Raw genomic sequence first — 19,945 nt, 5'->3', positions numbered from 1 at the left:
CCGCTCTACCTCACGTGAAGGGGCCTTCCTCCGTCGTAGCGCCGGGTAGTGGCATAGACCGACCGAGCGAGTATGAAAGCTCCTCCTCTACCGATGTTTCATTCGGGTCCCATAAATCCCGATCAGCCTATCGCCGCGCTTGGCAGAAGGAGCTTGACGGGGGGTGGAGACGTTCTTATAAACATCGCCACTCCTCACTCGTCAGGAGCGACCTTTAGATAATTTCCACCTTCATTCAGCTTTGATCGCATCCAAGACCACTTAAACACCAACGACAACGACAAAATGACCGTCAACATGGCACCCACCCACCCCCCTCGGTTTTGGCTCATCACATCACCTCGCACGGCATCCAACCTGCTGGTGAAGATCCTGAACCTCGATGCACAGAATGTCCGCCCAGCCGAAAACGGCGGGTACTTCTTCCTGCAAGCCGCGGTGAAACGGTTTAGTTTCCTCGATACACCGCTGAGCACCTGGAAGAAAGAGGACCGAGAGGCGGTCTACGCTGCGCAACAGGGGGCCTTCGACAAGCTGCAGGAGTACCTCGCAGGAGCTGAGCAGGAAGGACAACGCGTCTTCGTCAAGGAGCACGCCTTCGTGATGAACGATGCCCATTATGAGTCCGAACACATCTACGGCCCCGACCCCGCCGCGGGCGAGCCAGGCACCCTCGTCGCGCAGGGCATCGAGCACCCGACGCGCTCGGCACTCAATCTCACGTCCTTGCCGGACGAGTTCCTCAAGACCTGGCGCCCGACCTTCCTGATCCGCCACCCGGCCATGATGCTGCCTTCGCTCTACCGCACCTGCATCAAGGATGATGTGAACGGGTTCGTGGTCGACGGCCGCCCGGCCCGCCCCGGCAAGGAACCCATCAAGCCCGAGGTGACCATGAAGTGGATCATGGCGCTGTACAACTTTTACACGGCCCACTTCGGCGAGAACAGCGACTGGCCCATCGTGCTCGACGCCGACGACATCATGCTGAACCCCCAGATTGTCACCAAGTACGCCTCGCTCATTGGCTTCGACGTGGACAAGCTACAATTCGAGTGGGAGAAGGCCAGCGAGGAGAAGCTGCAGAACATGACGCCGGCGGGCCGCATCATGCTGAGCTCCCTCAACAGCAGCTGCGGGGTCGACAAGGGCAAGGTCGCGGGGGCTGTTGATATTGATGCCGAGGCCGCGAAGTGGAGGGTTGAGTTTGGCGAGGAGGGTGGCAGGAATCTTGAGCAATGGGTCAGGGAGGCGATGCCGGATTACCTCTCCTTGCATGCGAAGAGGTTGAGGCTTTAGGGTGGGTATACCTTATCTGTACGGGCATAACTATGGATGCGATTCCTAAACAATTATGTGGCGGTAGTAGGCACGCAAAACCTCAACTCAAATAATACAAGCACGTATAAATTCCCACTTGCCCACCATACCTGAGTACCATCCAGGTCACTGTTTCTCCATATCTTGTATTTTTGTTCATTTTCCCGCTTTATCGCGACGACATACCCGCTGCGGTCTCCTCTCGGCCATCATCCGGTTTAGGTCGCCTTAGACTCGCCGTTGTTGGGTCATCGCTTTGTTGGGTAGCATTTTCTTTCATTCCGTGCTCGGCAGCTGAACCTTCGAACGGAAATGGTCACTTTTAACAATGGCAAAAACAGGAACCAAACCCCCTGCTTCCGGTCGCGTGCTTTTAGGTGGCTTTGTCTGCGGCCAGCTATGATATCCCACGACACGAGGAGGTTACCGGGGAGTGGTCTTGTTCTCCTGTACTTTGCGAATCACCTCTTCTTGCATCTACCCGTGCTGCCCATCCCAGCATCTCTCATCCCTACAATGGCGGCTGTCCCAGGTCCTCCCAAGCGGAAGGTGAATAAGTCGCCTCAGAGGCTCACCGCGGATATCCTGGGCTGCAAGGTGCCCACGTACTACAACGTCGGCAAAGCCTGGAATATTCTTGGATATTACGAAGCGCCCCGGCCAACGCTGCAAAACTTTGTCAATGATGTCTCGGCTCTCTGGGATCACCAAGCCACGCTGAAAACGCCAAAGGGTCGGAAAGCCCGGGCGTACATGCTCGATGCTCTGAGAACACTAGGGTTCCGCAACCCAGCTTTCCACACGGAGCGAAACCCGTTGCGGTTGGAAGTCGGCGACCAGGATGGCTCATGGGCTGACCTCGCCGCTCCGTTTCGGGGAGGAAATAATTACGGCAAGAAAGATGCTCGCGAATATCTCGCGGCAGTGGCACCGCGTGCTACTCCTAATGAGCCAGGACGGAGGGGCATGATCGAGCGAGCAATCCTGCTACCAGACTTCCATTTGTTCTACGGTTTTCGTTATGGGCCTGAACATGACCATGAACAGCTCAGGGCGCTCCCCGTCCCCGAGGGGCCCAACTCACTCTGGCATTGCATATCGTAAGTTGATAGCGAACCGATGCAGACACCGGGCCGCTAACCCGCGTGGCAGATATTTCATATATCGACGCCACCGCCTAGAAAATGGTAAACCCGTGGGTGGTAGCAGTCTCTGGCACTATTGGGAGGTGAAGGCCCGGATCTGGGCGTACTTCATGCAGGTCTTAAAGGACCCTAGCCATGAGCTGTGGGCAGAATACCATCTCATGCAACATCTGTCCAAGACCGTGGACCCAAACTTCGGCACCCTCTCCATGGCCCGGTCACTGTACGCTGCGCCGTCGCAAGGCAAGGCCGCATACCCCCACGAGTACCTCCTTTATGTCATTGCCGACTACTTTGGCACCAAAGTCCAGGTATACACCAGCGAAGCCACCGAAAGGCACATAGAGTAAGCCAACCCCACCCCCCCCCCCTACCACCAACCCACACTATGACACCCACCCACTCCCTGGCCAAAAGAAGCCGAACTCCAGGTGGAGGTGTCGCCGTAACCTTGGACTAGAAGAACGAAAAGAAAACTATTCGAAAGCCTAAAGAAGTTTTCTTATTTTACGCGATATATGTTATTTAATTCATTATACTTCGGGTTTCTCTATCTCTTCTTTTTCTTGTTTTTCTTTTTTCTCTTTTCTTTTACTTCTTTCTCTTTTCTATATTTCTTTTTCCCCTTTCGACTTCGGCTTTTTTGGCCAAACTGAACCACCCAACCCACCCCCCAAACCAGACCTCACCACACTAACACCCCCCCTCCCCCAGCCAATTCGACCTCCCCGTCAACACGACCTTCTACGGCCGACGCCCCGGCGCCAGCTCCTACCCGCACATCCTCCTCGCCCGCACCCGCACCGGCACGCAATACAGCATCGTCGAACCCGACACCCACCCCCTGCACCAAAACCCGGGCTTCTCCGCCACGCACCCCTTCCCCGCCAACCTCCCCGCCCACGCCCACTACCAACGCGACCACGAGGGCGGCACCCCCCCACCCCCCGCGCACCACAACCGCGACCGCCACTCCCCCATCCCCCACCCGGCACCGCGCGACCCCCGCCCGCCCTGCGAACAGGCCCGCTACAACTACTTCGCGCCCGCGGACCGCCCGGCGATGGAGCGCGTGGCCAACGCGCAGGGCGTGATCCTGCCGGAGACGCCCGTGCCGCAGACGGGGTGGTATCCGGCGGAGGAGGGCGCCGAGAACCATGTGGTGGGGGTGCTGCCGTGGTGGCTGCCGCGGGAGCGGTGGGGGGACGTGGTGCTGACGACGGAGGTGTGGGAGCGGTTTCGGGCGGGGATCGATGTGCCCGGGTTTGGGTTTGCGGTGCCGGAGGAGGGGGTCATGGAGGATTGGTTGGATAGGGCCGGGGGGCAGATGGATGGGGTGGGGGGGTTGGGGATCCAGATGCCGGGGTTTGTGCATGAGAGGGAGGAGTGGCAGTGGCGGTTTGGGGAGGATCCGATGGGGTTGGGGGGGGAGGCGCCGGGGAGGGAGGAGGTGGAGGGGGGGAGGCATTTGTTGGATGATCCGGATTTGGAGTTTGATAGGGAGAGGTGGCAGGGTGGTAGGTAGGGGAGAGGAGGGTTTTGTATGTTTCGTTCTTTCGGTTTGTTAGTTGCTGGCGTTGTTCGGGTGTTACTTTAGGGTTGTAGTTATGTCAGGATCAAAACCCGTTGCATGTGGTATTTACTACGATGTCAGCGATATGATGTTATGGTTATTAGCAGCATGCCCGGCCGTACGTCGTAAGAAGCCCGCGTTTCATGATCTTGACACCCATAGGATACTTGTTGTCTAAAAGATTTTCTTTTTTAATAGAAAGATAAAAAGGAAAGAGGGAAAGAGGGAAAGAGGGAAAAGTTTAATTTTCTTTATTCCTTCTTTGTGCTGTTCCTTTTACTCGACATGCCATTTTTCATTTTTCCTGAATTTGTTGTATGGTCCGATTCCGATATGGTATCGTCATCGGCCCCAATTCTTGGCCCTTCGGGTTTGTGTCGTTAGCCTAAAATTGTTGGTGTCTTGAGTCTATCTTAGTTATTTCTCGTTTTGGTAGCAAATTCGAAATTGAAGGCTGACCCCTTTGAAAAGTCGATTTCCCACCAAAAGCCTGTCGTGCCGTGTCTTGACTTGCTATTATGTACCTAAGGCCCAATTGGCCAGCTCCACCCTATTCGTCTTCACACCATTTACAGCCCGGCCAAATTTGGTGATAGTGTTCTGGAGTCTGAAACTTCTAGACTCCGGAAATCTCACACATCTCCCATTATTGCAAGTCCGCGAGGATTGGGTTAGTGCTTTTCCCGACACCAGCCGCGCCGCTGGGCAGCAGTAAGCGGGCTGCTGTACATTTTAGCAGCCCACCTTATGGCCCCCAACTGCGTGCGTGCCTTCACAACCCAACTTTCTCTTGCTCCTTACAACCAGCCGCCACCCGCAAACGAGCAAAACATGACAAGCGAAGCACTTGATCCCGGTGCAGCGTATGGCTGCTTGGCTTTCGACGTCTTCCTCATGGTAGGTCTTTCCACGAGCAAAACGACACAGAAAGCGTGAACAGCGATACTTACCGTGACGCTCCCCAGGAACGATGGAACCACGCTGCCGACCCAGCCAAAGATCGGGAGCAGTGGGAGTCAGCCGTGCACGCTTATCTGGCCCTCACAGCGCGGGAGCGCTTCCCGTACCACAAGAAAGCCTTGGAACGTTCAGACCAACCCCACCAATACCAAGTCGACCCCGAGCTAGCCGCCCGCTTGTTCGTGCCCTACCAGACGCCGCGCGAGCGCGACATGACCGCGCGCCGGGCGGAAACATTGGCCCAACCCGTGGTGCTGCGCACCTGCTACCGCCCCGAACTCGAGGCAGCGTACGCGGCGCTGGCCGAGCCCTACGTGAATTATCCCGGGCGGAAACATTGCCCCAACCCGTGGTGCTGCGCACCTACTACCGCCCCGAGCTCGAGGCAGCGTACGCGGCGCTGGCCGAGCCCTACGTGAATTATCCCGGGCTGGATGGCCTGGTGGATGAGGCGAGTCCGCTCGACGATCCGGGCCTGTATGGCTCCTGCGAGGGTGACTGGTCGCGCGCCCTACTACGCGTCCCGGAGTTGTGCGACACCGTACGGTTTTCCTTAGACGAGGAGTATGTGGAGAACGAGCGGTGGATAGCAGAGGAGGCGGAAGATGAGTTGGACAGGTTGTCGATGACGGTTGCAGCCACTATTTTCGAGGTCGATGCGGAGGCGTTGGAAGACGGCTGGCTCAAGTTGCTTTGGCTGGACTGCCATGGCGAGTGTCTGTGGCACAACAGAGTCAGGAGCGGGGACATTCTCGAGTTTACCGGCGCGCGTGAGGCGCTTGTGTTGATGAACCAAATACTGTACGGCTATGCCGAGAATAGGGGCGTGGAGAAAGGCGCGCGTCTAAATTTTGATTAATAGGTATTAGGATAAATGTCATCAGCCCGCTCCCTGGCCGCGTCCCTTTGCTCGCGCTGCTGTTATGCCGTGCCCAGGCAACTCCCCAGCGTTTTTTGAAGCCCCATTGACGAGTGCCAGCCGAGGATATCAACCCGCACATTGGTCCGCGGCCCCTAATATGTCTAGCAGCGGCGTTAGAAGCAGCTAGAATTGTTAGTGCCCCCAGCTTGGTTCTGCGGCCTCAGTGTTTAAGTGTTCGGCTACAATCTACGCCCTGGAAGGGATCTAGAAAAATAGTCCACCCGTCGTTCCTTGAGTTGCGGGGAGTCCTCGAATCCTACGATCTGCCCAAACCACAAATCAGCGGCAGTGGTACATGTACCCACTCAGATCCTGAAGGAGGCTGTTCTGCCCCCGATCATCCGAGCAATCGAACGATGTCCCCACACACGTCCAACCCTGTCCAGCTTTAAATGCACCCACCCTTCATCAACCACACGCCTGGAGACCTCCAAACCACGTTGAGTCAAGTTACACCAACCCACCAAGAACTTCGACACCGCTGGCCCCCAACCACCACCATGGCCACCCGCCCCTTTCCCAGCCCCCCCCTCCTCGTCGCCCTCCGCATCACCCCCCTCATCTCCACCACCTGCACGCTCCTCTACGCGCGCGACCAAGACTTCTTCCTCCGCCTCTTCAACCACCCCGCCTCCCACCGCACCAAAAGCCGCGCCCTCCTCCCCTCCTACTGGCAAGCCTTCTTCCGCCGCGGCATCTACCTCGTCGTCGGCTGCCTGGGAGCAACCTTCTGGTCGTGCGTCGCCAACCTCTACGTCCGTCGCGCCGCGCTGCATGCCAGGGGGTCGTTTTGGTCGTATGCCGCTGCCGCGGGGCTGTCGGTGGGGCATTTGTTGTTCGTGCCGGCGGTGGCGCCGTCGGTGAAGGCGATTTGGGATGCGGAGGAGGAGGGCACGGATGCGAATAAGGCGCTGGATGAATGGTTGTGGGTTAATAAGGTGCGGATGTGGACGGTGGATTTGGCGGGGTGGGTGGCGTGTGTTGTTGCGGTGACGAGGACGCTGGAGGCTTGATTGGGGGACCGGAGGAGGGCCATGGGTTGATGCCCTTCTCCGTGGAACATAAGTTGAGACCGTCGATTTCTCGTGACCTGCTTAAAGCGGGTATGGAGAAAAGGCTCCCATCAGAATCAGCGGCGTTACTTGGTAGAAATTAGTGGTATTAAGGTGGTTGTAGAGGGGGCAGCGTTGCTGGGAAAGTGATAACTACTAGGTAGTACGGAGTCAAGTTGTAAACAAAACTGGACGGGCCCAAAACTGACATTAATTTGTAAGATTGTTCTGTACATGGATAGTTACAATTGTAGGTGAGGTTACAACGGCGAAATTCGCCCAGCGGACAGACTCAAACCTCATCGTCCGCCATAGCCCAATCATCCTCTTCCGCGCTCTCATCCCCATCCTCACCCTGCGCCGCTCCCAAGGACCCAACAGGCCGATGCACATTGCCCCCCCACTCCGCCGGCCGCGCAGCGAAGAAGTGATGATCATCCCTTAACGGCCGTCCCTGGCAGACGTAGCCGACAGGCGTGTGGGTGACGTTCTGGCCCTTGCGGCGCAGCGCCAGCCATTCGAGGAGGAAAGCCGCAGGACTCGCCGAGAAGGCGGGTTCCTCAGCACCCGAGCGCTCCATGTAGCGCCGCAGGGCAGTGCAGTCGTCAAAGTCGGCATACATCCGGCCGGCAAAGATGCCGAGCTCGACCGAGAGCCAGTCGGGGACTTGATGGTCTGTGGGTAGGGGTGGTAGGGCGTAGAAGGTCAGGCGGTCAAAGTGGGACATGTCGCGGGTGAGGGGCGCCATGTAGGTGATGAGATGCACTTTTGGACCTTGTTTGCTAGCCGCCCTGTTGCGGATCATGGGGATTAGGAGCTCGGCCTCCTCGGGCACTACAATGAGCGCAATTTGCTTGGTTGGGTTCCATAGAATCCATTGGACGGGCCGCTACCGAAGTTTTAGTATTAGGATGTGTTATTAATCAAAGACGAGGACATACCAGGAAGTTATCGATTTCGGGACGGCCTTGAAGGTCGATGGTCCGCATATACTCGGTTGAGACGAAGAGTTGCGACCCTGTTGGCTTGACACTGTGCTTCTTGCCGGTATTCGTGCTCTCTATTGCCTTAAAGGCGTGTTGATAGCCAGTCTTGCCGTTGAGGTCGCCACTTTGGACAAAATGGCGAATGCTTTTGTGAAAACCGGGGAAGGAGAGAGCTTTATAACTAGGTCGGTTCTGTTTTTGTTGCACATGTTCGGCTTGGAACCTCTCGACCTGGCGTTCCTGCTTGACCTCCTCGAAAGCCGCATCTTGGCCCCCCGGCCCCACACCTCTGTCACCCATGCCCTGCTGCCCATCCAGCTCCCTCATGAATTCGCTCAGCTTACCGGAGGAGAGTGGCTCTGCCATCGGTTGTGAAGCGCGGCCTGTCTTGGTGCCATACATCTCTGGAAGGGTCTGCCGCTCAGGCCGGCGGATGGAATCCAGAAACGCGTTACGCTGGGTCGGGTCTGTGAGGAAATTGGCATGGAGGATCTGGGAGTTCACGCGGCGGCAAAAGTCGTAACCCTGGGCGAGATAGAGATCCCGCAGTTGGTCGTTGACGCGGCAAGTCTGTTCCAAAAGCCAAGCAATGACATGCGACGAGTTGATGGGTTGGTGGCTCTGCAGCCCGCAAACATCGAGGATGCTCTGATGCACTTCGGGAGGGGCGAAAAAGGCGACGGCCTGCGTACTGCCGAGTTCCCGAAGCCTCATAGCCGCTTGTTTGTTTTGTTAGCACTGAACTAGGGACCAATTGGTATGATAACGGAAATAGTCGGGGGGCAGCAAACTCACCTTGGACAGTATGGTCCTTGGTCTGACCGAGAGCCAGGGTAAGGGCTCCGCGAGCATATTGGGGCAGCTTCAGGTCTACACCCCTGGTGTGAGCTTCGTCGAGATAAACCAAGCAATTATCCAGGGCTTCGGCGAAAGGTGTGGCAACCAGAGGGGCCTTCTTGTTACTCCGATACTGCACCCAAGCGCGGCTATCGGCACCAAAATACACGGCTGCTTGTGCCCGGGTGTCCTTGGCCAGCCATGTTTTGACGAGGGTCTCGTTATCTTGCTCAAGCACGTAGGCGCCGGCGTCGATCAACACTCGGATCCCTTTGCGGGAGAGTTCTTCCAGCAGCCCCTCCTCCTTGTTCATGCGCCACGGCGCGCGGTAGTACTCTCGATTCCGAGGCTGAAGGAGGTAAGTGAGCACTTCGGCGTTTGTTTGGTGTAGACTCGGTAGGTCGTCCTGCTTGATCGTTAACGGAAGCAGCATTCTGTTGTCGTTTGTCCCACTGAATCCTGTCGAGATCGCACGAGAAGGCACAGTGGGGTCCGAGGATGTGGGTAGCAGAGGGAGATCCCATCCAGACGCCTGGATCTTGACTTCAAATTGCCGCGCATGGGCGGGGAAGACAAAGGTATTCATGTAGTGGTCCAGGACGTTCCTGTTGAAGCGGAGCCTGCCCCAGAGCTCATCAAATTGTTGCTGATGATCAAGGTTGATAGCATTCCAGTGGCTCAGATGCTCTGGCAAGGAACTGAAGCCCTGAGTCCATCTGTCGTACTCGGCTGCTGGGTCTCCAGACCCCAAGACATGTTGCAGTCCCTCACGAAACTGGGTAGGGGTGAGACCCGAGTAGTAGAAGGACAGGCATGCCAGGAGGAGGGCTACGTCGGGATGACCGAATTCCGACTGTTCCGACGGCACTCCCTTGGCCTCAAATGGGACAGCTACGGGGGATCGCCCGGGGTGGAAGCCGTACTGCACATTCCATCGCTTCTTCAGGCAGAGTAGGAGGATGCCGTTCTCCAAAAGCCCGCGCACCAGGAGGATGTTGTCGGAGGCGATTTTTGGGTTGGGGAAGTGACTCGCAAATTCCTCTACCAAGTTCGAGTCGATTCCTTTGTCGCGGGTCAGGATCTTCTCGACCAGGGCACGGGGGAATGGCCGCTCCGGGTTTGCCAGGGCAAGCACAGCCGTCCTTCCGCTGCTGATGTCTTTTGCAACGCGGCTATTCAACTCATCCTCGGCCTCATTCTGGAGAAAGTGGGCCACAGGAAACCCGCCCAGCCTTTGGGAAAGCTCGAGGCCTCGTGGGAACTCCTGTTGGATCCCTGGTAGGTGGTCCTCCACGAGCGACAAGATGGCTTGTATTGTTACCCATCGGTAGGGGTGTCCATCCAATGGCAGCTGCGGTCCGCTCGGATAGACCAGTTGCGTTCTGACAGCCAGGGTGAAGTCGGACTCGTCGAGGACATCGCGGCACGTCTCAGATAGCCGGGACTGATAGCTTATCATGTCCCGAGCCTCATCGAGACGCATGTCGGCCAGCCGCTGCAAACCCCCGAGTTTGTAAGATAGGATATGTTCGGGGGTGGTGAGCATGATGCCATGTCGCTGCCTAGCCTGCTCGTGGAGTTTCGAGTACAAAGGAATCATCGTAGGTGCTTCTTCGCCTGTCGGAGTCCGACGGGAGAAAGGCAAATGCGTGATATCGCGGCCAACCAGCCCACCGAGCCGCGTTTGCATGATCTGCGCCGTCTGGGACAGCAAGGCCTTCGGCACAATCAGGCGCGCCAGCTGATCCCCGTCTGCTAAGACTGACATGGCCATGGGGACGATGCAGGAAGTTTTACCGCTCCCCATGTTCATCTGAAGTACCGAGCTGGATCCGGAAGCTGGGGCGATGATAGCGCGCGCCACTTCCACTTGCTCCGGACGGATGAGAATGTTGCCCTCGATCTCGAGAAGCAGCCAGTCTGGGAATTCCCAGGGACTCCACTCCGTGTGGCCAATGTTCTTCCATTCCTTCTTTGCCTTGGAGATGTCTCTTCGTAGCAGGGCCGAGTTGATCCGCTGGAGCCGCTGGAACCGCCTCACGCTCAGCCCATACGAGACCAACAGCTCCTTCGCGGCCTGACTCAAGCCACCCTTGTTACTGGATCGTAAGAGCTCAAAAAGTGAGATCGGACTGTTCCAGACCCATAAATCGGCCAAGCCCACCCATCGGAACGCGGGGTCTGCGCTGGAAAAGGCCGTAATCGCCACGTCGAGCTGGTCGTTCATGTTGGAGCGTGCATCCAGGATCTGGGCCTGAAGAACTTGTATGTCTGGAACCGCGCTCTCCGCACTTTCGCGGTTGGCAGTCGCTTCAAGCGCCGCTAGGCTGTCCATGAGACTGTTGCCGTACTCCTTCCGTGTGTTGTCGTGCGAACGAACAAAGGGGGACAAAACGGCGTGTAGCATTTCCAACTCTCCGGCTTTGTGGTGAGCCATGCCAGCCCTGTTGTTATGGTGGCGTCGAGAGAGGCCAGCCTTGTCGCCCTGGTTGTGTCGAGAGCCTCGAACTGTTGTCTGGGGCCTCTGTCCCTGGCTTGAGCCTTCGCCATGACGAGTGATTGCGGGGCGCAAAGGGAGGGATATGGTGACGAAAGGGCCTCGAGCCAGCGAAGGCACTGGAGATCCGCCGCTCCGTAGAACAGAAAAAGGTGCCACCGGGCAAGACCACGGCTTCGGCATGGACTTATCAGCTTTGCATTGATACTTGTTCAAGATGTCCTGGACCTTGTCGAGATATTCCGAAAGCATCAGGTTTCGGTAAAGGCGCCGCCACTCGGGCACGACCAAGTCGACAGCTTTTTGAATGTCGAGCATTTCAGTTTCGAAACCCTCAGTGGATAGTTTGGCGCAAGGCCACTGTTGAAGGATGAAGGCGGCAAAGCGGGTGGCCTCTTCTTTGCATCGACGCAAGCGCTCCGCTTGGACTCTTTCAACAGCGACAATGGGTTTCCCAGCACTATGATTGATAGGAATGGGAAAGTCGGACTGTCTATAGGCATCTGAGATCATGGCCTCGAGAGAAGCCAAGGTCGGTACCTCGCCGACCTTGAAGCCGGTAAACGAAGGATACCGGGGTGGCTCAACAACTGCTAGTTCATCGAGACCGTAACAAGCAGCCAAGAATTTCAGCACGTCTCTCTTTGCGTCCGGGGCAAAGGACAGCAGGGCAAGCTTGAATAGCGCCCCGTATGGGTTCTTGCGGTCAGCGTGGCGGAACTCTTCGACGAGGGAGCCCCATTTTTCCGCAATTTTACCACTGACGAGGTCGGCGAGTGGGGGAACAGTGTTACTCCCCCGAGTGTGATGGAAGCCACCAATACACTTCCAGTCCTCGAGGAGGGCTTTCAAGGGCATAGCCATGTGGATTTTGCGTGTGTGGTTGTGAAGAAACTTGGTCACTTGGTAGAGATGGATTGCCGCTGGCAACGCCGCCTGTCGGTCGCGAGCTTGATATATGGTGTCTTTCCGGGTTGGGACTGTGCCTTCTGGGTGACAAATGCTACGTTCATGAGCGAGACGATAGGCTTTGGCACGGTGTCTGAGCCAGGAAGATGGGTCTGCCGGAGGATCGAGCACCTGACTGTTGTTTTCCGCAAAAGCCCGGAGCTGCTCCGACCTCTTCAGAATACCGCCAACCACTGACTCATAACTGTCATGCTGGATCGTCATGGTCAGTGTGGTATCCCACGTCACTGTTTGCAGACACCGCTTGTCCGGTGGGTAGTAGTGTCGGCCCGGGACCAACCCCTTGATTGCCATGAGGTTTGCGATGGCGCCGCCGACAATCGGTTGCCACGGCTGACAACGACCCGATTCGAGCGTTCTCAGGGCTTCCTCGGTGCCGGTCCGCCGCGTCAGGTCGTCGGGCAAGGGGAACGAAGTGAGGGCATGGAGAAGTGCCTTGGCGTACAACAATCGGGGTTCGGGGGGACAAGTGAGTTGTCCGAGGACCTCGTCGATACCGAACCTCCCATAGTGGTCGGCGTTGCTCGCACGGACACTGACATGTATCCCGTCACGCTTCCAACTGACAGCTCCGAGGGGCACGATGATGCTCCTCTCGTCGGGACACGGGACACCGCGTAGCACAAGCCCGCTCCGGAAGCCGTAGAGAGTCCCCGAGTCCTGGTTTGGGTCAACCTCCGATTGTAGTTCTCGACATTGCAAGAGTCCGTCGTCATTGACGAAAAAGCTAAGGGCCATATTCCGGAGCTCGACCGAGAGCCTGCCCTTGGGGTGTAGCGGTTGGAAGGTGGTCAATTTGTGTGTCTCTTCAAAGTTTCCCAATATACCCGCAATTTTCCGACTCAGGTCCGAGTGCGGATCGAGTAATAGAACGTTGGGCCGCCGCCCCTGGCGCTTTCGGACGTCCAGAACCCAGTCTGACATCCTGGTGCGCCAAAAAGTAGGCTTCCTCCGGATCTCCAAGCGGCCGGAACTCAGATTCAGCCAGTGCACGCAGTTGTCGATGAGGCTGAAAGGCAAATCCCATGTGGAGGGGCCGAAGAATATGTGACGGGGGATGTGTTCCCAAACCTCCCGGCCAGCAACCGCCTTGATAACCACGCGATTTCCGCGGAGCCCAAAGTGGATGCTCTGCCCCTCCTGACGTCTCGCAAGGACATGGCTCATGCCAAAAAGTGGCGAGGGAAATGTTAGAAGGTGCTGGTCTCCGAAGAGCTCTTTAACGTCTGCGGAATCCCTGATCGAAAGAGGGAGTTTTCCGATATGGCTACCGTCCACCAGGAGCCGCCCGTTAATGTAATTGTAATGGATTCTCTGAGGCAAAGCCAAGGTGCTTGTTGACTTGGTTAGGCATGTTATCCAATGGTTGCTCTGAGACTTAGACAGGACAAATGTCCACTGGCCAAACTTGGAGTCGGTGGCAGACTCTTGATCGGTTGTGTCTGACCAGGTTTTACCGATGGCCCGGTTCAAACCAAGGGGATGATTCCGAATGGCTGCTCTCAAAGCATCCTGGATTCTGTATGCCATCTTCATGTCGCGAGCCATCATGGTCTTCAGCGTGGGAGAGAGCCTTCCCAGGTCCACCACCAGATTCTGTTGCAAAGCCACCGAAGCCTGAGTGAATCCTTCAAGGTCCTCGGCTGACATATTACCGTCTGGATTCGGGTCTTCAAAGGTGGCAAAAGTCCTCCGGCAAAGAAGAGAAGCCCAGACACCGAATCTTGCAATCTGTTCGGCCGCGCTTGTCTCGGCGCTCTTCCACAAAGCCTCGCGGATCTGGGTGATCCACCCCAAAGTGGCCTCGCGGGCCATCTTGATCAGCTCGTGTGCAGCGTCACGGTCATCCTTGTCAGTGGCCGGATGAAAAAGGCGGAGACTGAGGGTGATGAGCATCTCCATGCAACATGTCTCCCGCCAGTTGGAGGATATCATACGAAGACGTCTCCGAATCTGCTCCGTCAAACGCGCGCAGAACGAACTGTCCTGGAACACCACATGGACATCCCTCAAAAGCCCGTTATGTTGCCGCGTGGGCCCGGCCTGGATGGCCAACTGGCTGATCACATGCATGGCATCCTCACTGCTAAAATTGAGGTTAGGGGAGCCCAACTCGGCGAGCATGGATAGCCAGCGGCGTGACCGCCCCGAAAACAGCCCCTGATACGCCGCAAATTCGTGCACCGACATGCCCACGGGGCATCTTGGTTGGTTGGCGATGGCCTCGTATCAAGATGGGCCGTCGGGGTCGTGATGTGGGTGCTCCTTTGGCGGGAAAACGGAGCCTCTCAAGGCCGGAGGCATGTGAATACCACAGAGATGGCTGAATGTCAGCGGTTTGTTGAGATCGCCAACCCATATCTCCGACTTTGCGTCGTAGAGCCGGAAGTCCAGACCACTGGGGAGGAGAACCGCGCTCTTCTCGGCCTTCATTTTGATCTGCTTGTAGTGTGACTGGAGAAAGGATTTCTTGGCCGAAGCGATGGAGAGTATTCGTAAATTAGTCTGAGCAAAAGGTTCCAACGGTTTGTAATCCTTCAGATGCATATGTGGTGATGGCGAAGGCGTCACCGGTTGACTTGGATGCGCGAGTTTGCGAATTATAATCCAAGTGGCATCCCGATAGGCAGCGAGGTAGCGTGGCGGATCAAGTTCGAACAGGACCGCAGCGCTAAGATGGGCTTCAGCAGGTAAGAAATCTTCATGTACCGCCACTCTCAGCTTGTTCCTCTTCTTGCGGCATTGGCATCGGTAGCAGTTCCGACGGCCATAGCGCCCGTTTGCCTTTCTGGTGCAGGAACAAACGTTTGCATATAGTCTTTCGCTGAGAGCGTCGTACTCGTCGTAAGCCTTTTTCCAGTTGGACTCGGCCAGGGCCCTCGCCCTCTGGGACTTGACCGTGATCTGGTCCCGCAGGAGTTTCAAAGGGGTCGACGTTTCCACAAATCGCGCGGCGAAGCTGTTTTCACCGGGGCCGCTCATTATGGTTTTTGAGCCAAACTTGCACCGCCCACACCTATCGAGAAGGTACTCCTGTATCCTCTTGAGGCGTTGCATCTCTCTGGGAGTTGCGAGTTGTAGGACGTCAAGGAGTTCGGGACGGAAACATGGGTGGTAGTCGTAAAGCAAGGGACAGTTGGCCACAGCGCATTTGTCCATTTTCATCCACAAGTCGAATAGATTCAGGATAGAGATGCTAGCCTGTCCAGGGCCGGATTCGGGGGCAAAAGCTCCGTCCGTTGCGCAAACGAGCAAGGTGATCCTCTGCGCTAAGCTGATACAATCTCCAATCGTCGTGGCAGGCGTTTGGTCCTGTTCGATGACTTGTTCGAGTTTAGTAAGCTCCAAGAATCCGTGGGTAAACCGCTGAACCTCGTCGGTGATCATGTCGCAGTTTACTTTCGCCGCCGGTTGTGTAGTTGCACCTGCTTTCTTCGGAGCTGCTAAGTGAAGGACGTTTTCCAAGTACTTAGCGCTGTTGCTAAGAGAGAGACGAAAACTACGCTCATCGGCCCGGAGCGGAAGTTTGGGGATGCTCGGAGTGATTTCCTTTTTGTAGCGGCGCCAGGCCGTTTCAACTTGAGTTGTTGCACCCCTGATAGCGTTCGTAAAGAAGGACGATGTGGAGTCGAAGAGCTGCTGGTATGTGACCCTGCAGTCTGGAGATGCCTTGGACTTTTCCATTTCTAGCTTCGCAAGACGGCGACAGAGCTTAGCCCGCAGCAAGAGGGCCAACTCCGGATGCAGCTGACTGGTACTGTCCCCGAGTAGCTGAGAAAGCAGCGTACAGATCAGGAACTTGTAGCAAGCCCGCCCGTTACTGTTCCCAAGGGTGAGGCAGAGATGACGCTGGATGGCGACGCGGAGCACAAGCCAAAAGGGCAAACGGCGCCAGGGAAGCAGCGCCTTGTGGAAACTGACGTCGTCCCGAACCCGCTTTCGGAACTTTGGAACATCAGGAGAGGAACCAATCGCCTCGAGCAATGGTAAGAGCATCTGGGTGATAAGAGCCGGATCGGCCGTGTCTCTAACCTCCACCACTGATACCTTGGCCTTATGACTGTGGGCCGCAAAACGGTCAAGCGACTCTGTGCTGGCTTGCTCAATGAAGGTGGCCAAGCTCTCCATGAAGGATGGGTCCGAGAACTTGGACAGCGGTATCTGTGCAGCTCTACCAGGGAAGTCCCACTGCATGGCACCCTCGGCAGCCAAAACGTCCTCAGCAGACGGCGATGTTTCGAAGCTTTCAAAGACGACGCCATCATCGTCAAGATCCCTGTTACGTAGGTTGTATGTTAGACTTCATGTCTGCTCCGTGTCATTTTAGGTTGATGTATCCAAACTTACTGCAGCACGCGTCGGATGAGAATGGCGCAATTTTGTTCCGCGATGTGCAGAATTACTGGGCAACCAACACCCAACTGGGAGAAAGCGTTTGGTAAGGACGCTTTATCGAAACCGTCCTGGTGGAGCTCGAGGCATGTGAGAAGCAGCTGACGAACGGATTGCCAGGCTTCTTGTGTCTCTTGGCCGGGAAGCGCGGCCAATGTTTCGGAGGCATGAATGAGACGCGTCAGGATGTTATTCCCAACAGCGTCGAGGTCCGCATCTTGACGTCCCGGAAGCTTGGGCGGCAGGACGATGTGGTTGAAGACGGACTCGAGAAGGGGGCCCATGGCATCGAGGTAATGCGGATAACCACAGGGGATTTCGAAGGAGTCTCAGAATAAACTTTCAATGCGAGACAACTACCGAGAGATTCGAATTGGGAAGGACTCGCGGTGTGTTGGTGCCCGATTGCGTAAGGTAGGTAGTGAGGCCTACCACATAACATGACCCCGCTTCATGTTTGTTTGTTTTGTTGGCTTACACAGTTGGCTTCCTGTGGCACTGTGCGTCACTCGCCTTCACGTGTCATGGCCACAAATTTTAATGCCATGTTCCACGAAATTTGGGTCAATATTTGCCCTCCTCCTGCTGTTTCAATGTGGCAAAGGCTCCTGCAGGGCTGGACAGATTTCTAATACGTATAACACAAGCCAGCACTCCCAATATCCATGTACTCTCTAACAGTGCTCTGGGGAGCAAAGCCAGCCATCGGCAAAATGTCATCCAGCGAAGCTGATGACCCATCTTCTCTTAGCCCGCCGTAAGCGAACGTCCTGGTTTGAGGGTCTTGCTGTTGCCAGAGCCACCAAAGTCTGTCGACCTGAGTATGGTGCAGGAAGAACATTGGATCTAATATTAAGTGTCAGAACGGCCCCTCCAATTTTGTGATCTGCGAGATGTGACTAACCATTGGGTGAGGATGTCTGTGGCCCCATATCACCGACAAAGCCGCCAACCCCTTGGTGGACTGCTCCATGCGGGAAGTTCTCGATATTATGCCTAAATCCCTCAAACGTTGTTTCCAAGTTGATGGAAGCCATGACAGTGGGGCTATAGTTCGCTCCGAGCATCTCAGGGACGCCATCTTCGGGGGAGCCTGGCGTAAAGCTTCGGAGGAGGCAGTGGGGCATGGCCGCATTGTTCCAATACACAGGTCGAAGGCCAGTGAAAGGTCCGTCGAGGACACAGTTGGTCCCCCACACGGTCGACGTCGTGTTGCCGTTGCCGCCAAAGCCGGTGATGGGATCCCAGACAGCGGCGGACGCAGGTGCCTCGGAGTCAGCCACCCAGTCCCAGTACCTGTATAAGCAATGCGAGTCAAAGGTTGCACCTACGAATAACACGGACGTGCACACTGAAGACGTACATGGCATTTCCGGTGTATCCGCACTCCTGGAGGGCTTCCTCGTATACTTGCACGAAGTATCGATGCCAGGGTAAAAACGCGGCGACACTATGAACTAAACCCGTAATCAGCATAACCGGGTGGTAGGTGTGGATTGCAGCCCTTACTCTGATTGAATAGAATGTCATGGACGCGAGCAAAGTCGTCGTAAAGCGTTGAGCTGAGGCCAAGCCTTGAGGGCTTTGTCGCCAGGCACAGAGCAGCCTGGATATACGAGCTCTGTTCTGCTCGTGTTGCTTGGCTCCATTCCTTTCGAAGCTTGGGAGAGGTGCATGCCTGCCGGCGTAGAGTTGATGGAGGAAGCGCCAGGGCAGCGTCCAGTGACGCGCCGATTAAAGCAACGGTTTGAATAAATTTCATGGCCAGAAGCTGGACTGACACGAAGTATGTGACGATGGTACTGCTCAGCTTGCAATGGAGAGAGAAGTCTTCAATGCTGAAACGTGGAAGGGTGTGGCTTATATTTATACCCGCTATAGATTGTTCCAGACCAGCCTCTCTCTTCTATCATGAGGACTTCACCTGCGCAGCACATCATCCCTGAGCCGAAAGGCAAAGACTCAAGGCGATTACTTAGTCAGGATCCATTATTCGACCCAGAGTTCCCCTTGAACGGTACGTTCGTAAGCCATCAGCTTACCACCCTGGTCAATATTTCGAATGTGATTTTTGGTGCATTAGCTTTATCCCAATCTGTCCCAGCGAGCTGGGCGCTGAGCGCGTGGCCCAGGGGAGAATCCTTTATAAGTCGCAGCCTCCAATTACCAGGTCCAATTCAAGGCCGGAACCTTGGATATCCCATAAGTAGGATTAGCCTTGTGAGCCCTGCTTGATTCCTCTGCTCACCGATGACCACAGTGCCCTCCAGTCGGGCATGCTCCCGGGCGCAGCCCTGGGGCTCTGGGCGGGGAGGCATCCCGAAAACTCCGTCCCTGGGGTTATCCGCGGCGTTGGTGAAGCGTTATCAGGCGCGTACCATATCTTGGCCCCTGTTTGATTTCTATAATAGGGTAGTAATCCTACCCAACCAGCTTGAACAAAGGACCATTGCCGTCGGAGTTATTCTTCAGAGCCAAGCATTACGTGGAGTTGAATGGTCCCAAGGATGTCGCGTACTTGAAGCCACTAGTGAGGTCTACCTCTGCAGACGGCCCATTGATCCGGGCTCACGTTGTAACTCCGTGGCCTTGTTTGGTGTGACGGGCTCATTCATCACACCCACACGCCCAATGATGTGCCTTGTTACATACCCGCAAATACCGAATTTGGCGATGTCCGGGTATCGTACCTCATGAGCTCTTTTGCGACCAATTTGTCTTCTAGCCCCCTATTCGGCTCACGGAATACGTGTAAGGAGCAATGAACTGAGAACGTCGAGCACCCGAACGAGGATCATCTAGAGAGGTATAGGGGGAAAGGATAAGGCCTAGAAGGGCCGTAAGGTGTTGGCGGGTGGATAGCATAAGGTAGGGATCAACTAACCTGATCGTGCTCACAACACAGGAAACTGCATTGGCAGTGTCATTCTCGCCGTCCCTATGACGGCCCTCGGGGAGCACGCCTCGCTCACTGAGTTGCCGACTCAACCGAGAGGGAGTGGTATTCACCGCGAGCTTCCAAGTCAGAGAGACTGCTTGGCACTTGAATCTCCCTAACTCACTACGGCCCCTATCTCAGTTCAACAAGTTTTGCTAATACATGATGTCGCAATACGACTCGCAACAATCGTCGTCGCAAAACCAGAATCTCTTGAATCCCCAGTATTCGTACTGGGCCCAAAACGCCCGTTCGCCCCCAATGTATCGTTCACAGGATAAACAGCCACACGCCCACGCCGTCCCCCATCCCGATCGTGATTGTCGCGCCATCCTCGCAAATCCGGGACGTGTA

General features: G+C 55.9%; 7 protein-coding genes across 7 annotated transcripts; 4 read left to right on the top strand and 3 right to left on the bottom strand.

Moving 5' to 3' along the window:
* Nucleotides 1-211: 211 nt before the first annotated feature.
* Nucleotides 212-1,301, top strand: F5144DRAFT_552879 (uncharacterized protein; the record flags this gene model as incomplete). Its single annotated transcript, XM_066787768.1, has 1 exon — nt 212-1,301. Exon 1 carries the CDS (start codon nt 286-288, stop codon nt 1,297-1,299), a length of 1,014 nt encoding a protein of 337 aa, XP_066647690.1. The 5' UTR covers nt 212-285.
* A 152-nt stretch (nt 1,302-1,453) lies between these two features.
* F5144DRAFT_4691 (uncharacterized protein) lies at nt 1,454-2,983 on the top strand. Its single transcript, XM_066785004.1, has 2 exons — nt 1,454-2,420; nt 2,473-2,983. The coding sequence occupies exons 1-2, from the start codon at nt 1,633-1,635 to the stop codon at nt 2,813-2,815; spliced, it is 1,131 nt and encodes a 376-aa protein (XP_066647689.1). The 5' UTR covers nt 1,454-1,632; the 3' UTR covers nt 2,816-2,983.
* Nucleotides 2,984-3,786, bottom strand: F5144DRAFT_4686 (uncharacterized protein). The gene has a single exon (XM_066785001.1). The coding sequence runs from the start codon at nt 3,622-3,624 to the stop codon at nt 3,151-3,153; it is 474 nt and encodes a 157-aa protein (XP_066647688.1). The 5' UTR covers nt 3,625-3,786; the 3' UTR covers nt 2,984-3,150.
* Nucleotides 3,787-4,869: 1,083 nt separating this feature from the next.
* Nucleotides 4,870-5,857, top strand: F5144DRAFT_588117 (uncharacterized protein; the record flags this gene model as incomplete). The annotated part of the gene is made up of 3 exons (XM_066789898.1): nt 4,870-4,935; nt 5,378-5,779; nt 5,816-5,857. The coding sequence occupies 3 exons, from the start codon at nt 4,870-4,872 to the stop codon at nt 5,855-5,857; spliced, it is 510 nt and encodes a 169-aa protein (XP_066647687.1).
* A 563-nt stretch (nt 5,858-6,420) lies between these two features.
* On the top strand, nt 6,421-6,933 carry F5144DRAFT_542593 (uncharacterized protein; the record flags this gene model as incomplete). Its single annotated transcript, XM_066787198.1, has 1 exon — nt 6,421-6,933. One exon carries the CDS (start codon nt 6,421-6,423, stop codon nt 6,931-6,933), a length of 513 nt encoding a protein of 170 aa, XP_066647686.1.
* A 331-nt stretch (nt 6,934-7,264) lies between these two features.
* Nucleotides 7,265-16,937, bottom strand: F5144DRAFT_542592 (uncharacterized protein; the record flags this gene model as incomplete). Its single annotated transcript, XM_066787197.1, has 5 exons — nt 7,265-7,861; nt 7,914-8,677; nt 8,754-14,484; nt 14,617-16,537; nt 16,609-16,937. 5 exons carry the CDS (start codon nt 16,935-16,937, stop codon nt 7,265-7,267), a joined length of 9,342 nt encoding a protein of 3,113 aa, XP_066647685.1.
* A 344-nt stretch (nt 16,938-17,281) lies between these two features.
* Nucleotides 17,282-18,415, bottom strand: F5144DRAFT_521726 (uncharacterized protein; the record flags this gene model as incomplete). The annotated part of the gene is made up of 4 exons (XM_066786723.1): nt 17,282-17,499; nt 17,558-17,949; nt 18,017-18,110; nt 18,163-18,415. 4 exons carry the CDS (start codon nt 18,413-18,415, stop codon nt 17,282-17,284), a joined length of 957 nt encoding a protein of 318 aa, XP_066647684.1.
* Between the last annotated feature and the right edge of the window lie 1,530 nt (nt 18,416-19,945).

This window comes from Chaetomium tenue (assembly GCF_020726465.1).
Source record: "Chaetomium tenue strain MPI-SDFR-AT-0079 chromosome Unknown F5144scaffold_1, whole genome shotgun sequence".
NCBI classification, from domain to species: Eukaryota; Fungi; Ascomycota; class Sordariomycetes; order Sordariales; family Chaetomiaceae; genus Chaetomium; species Chaetomium tenue.
This window is presented reverse-complemented; position numbering and strand designations above follow the sequence as displayed.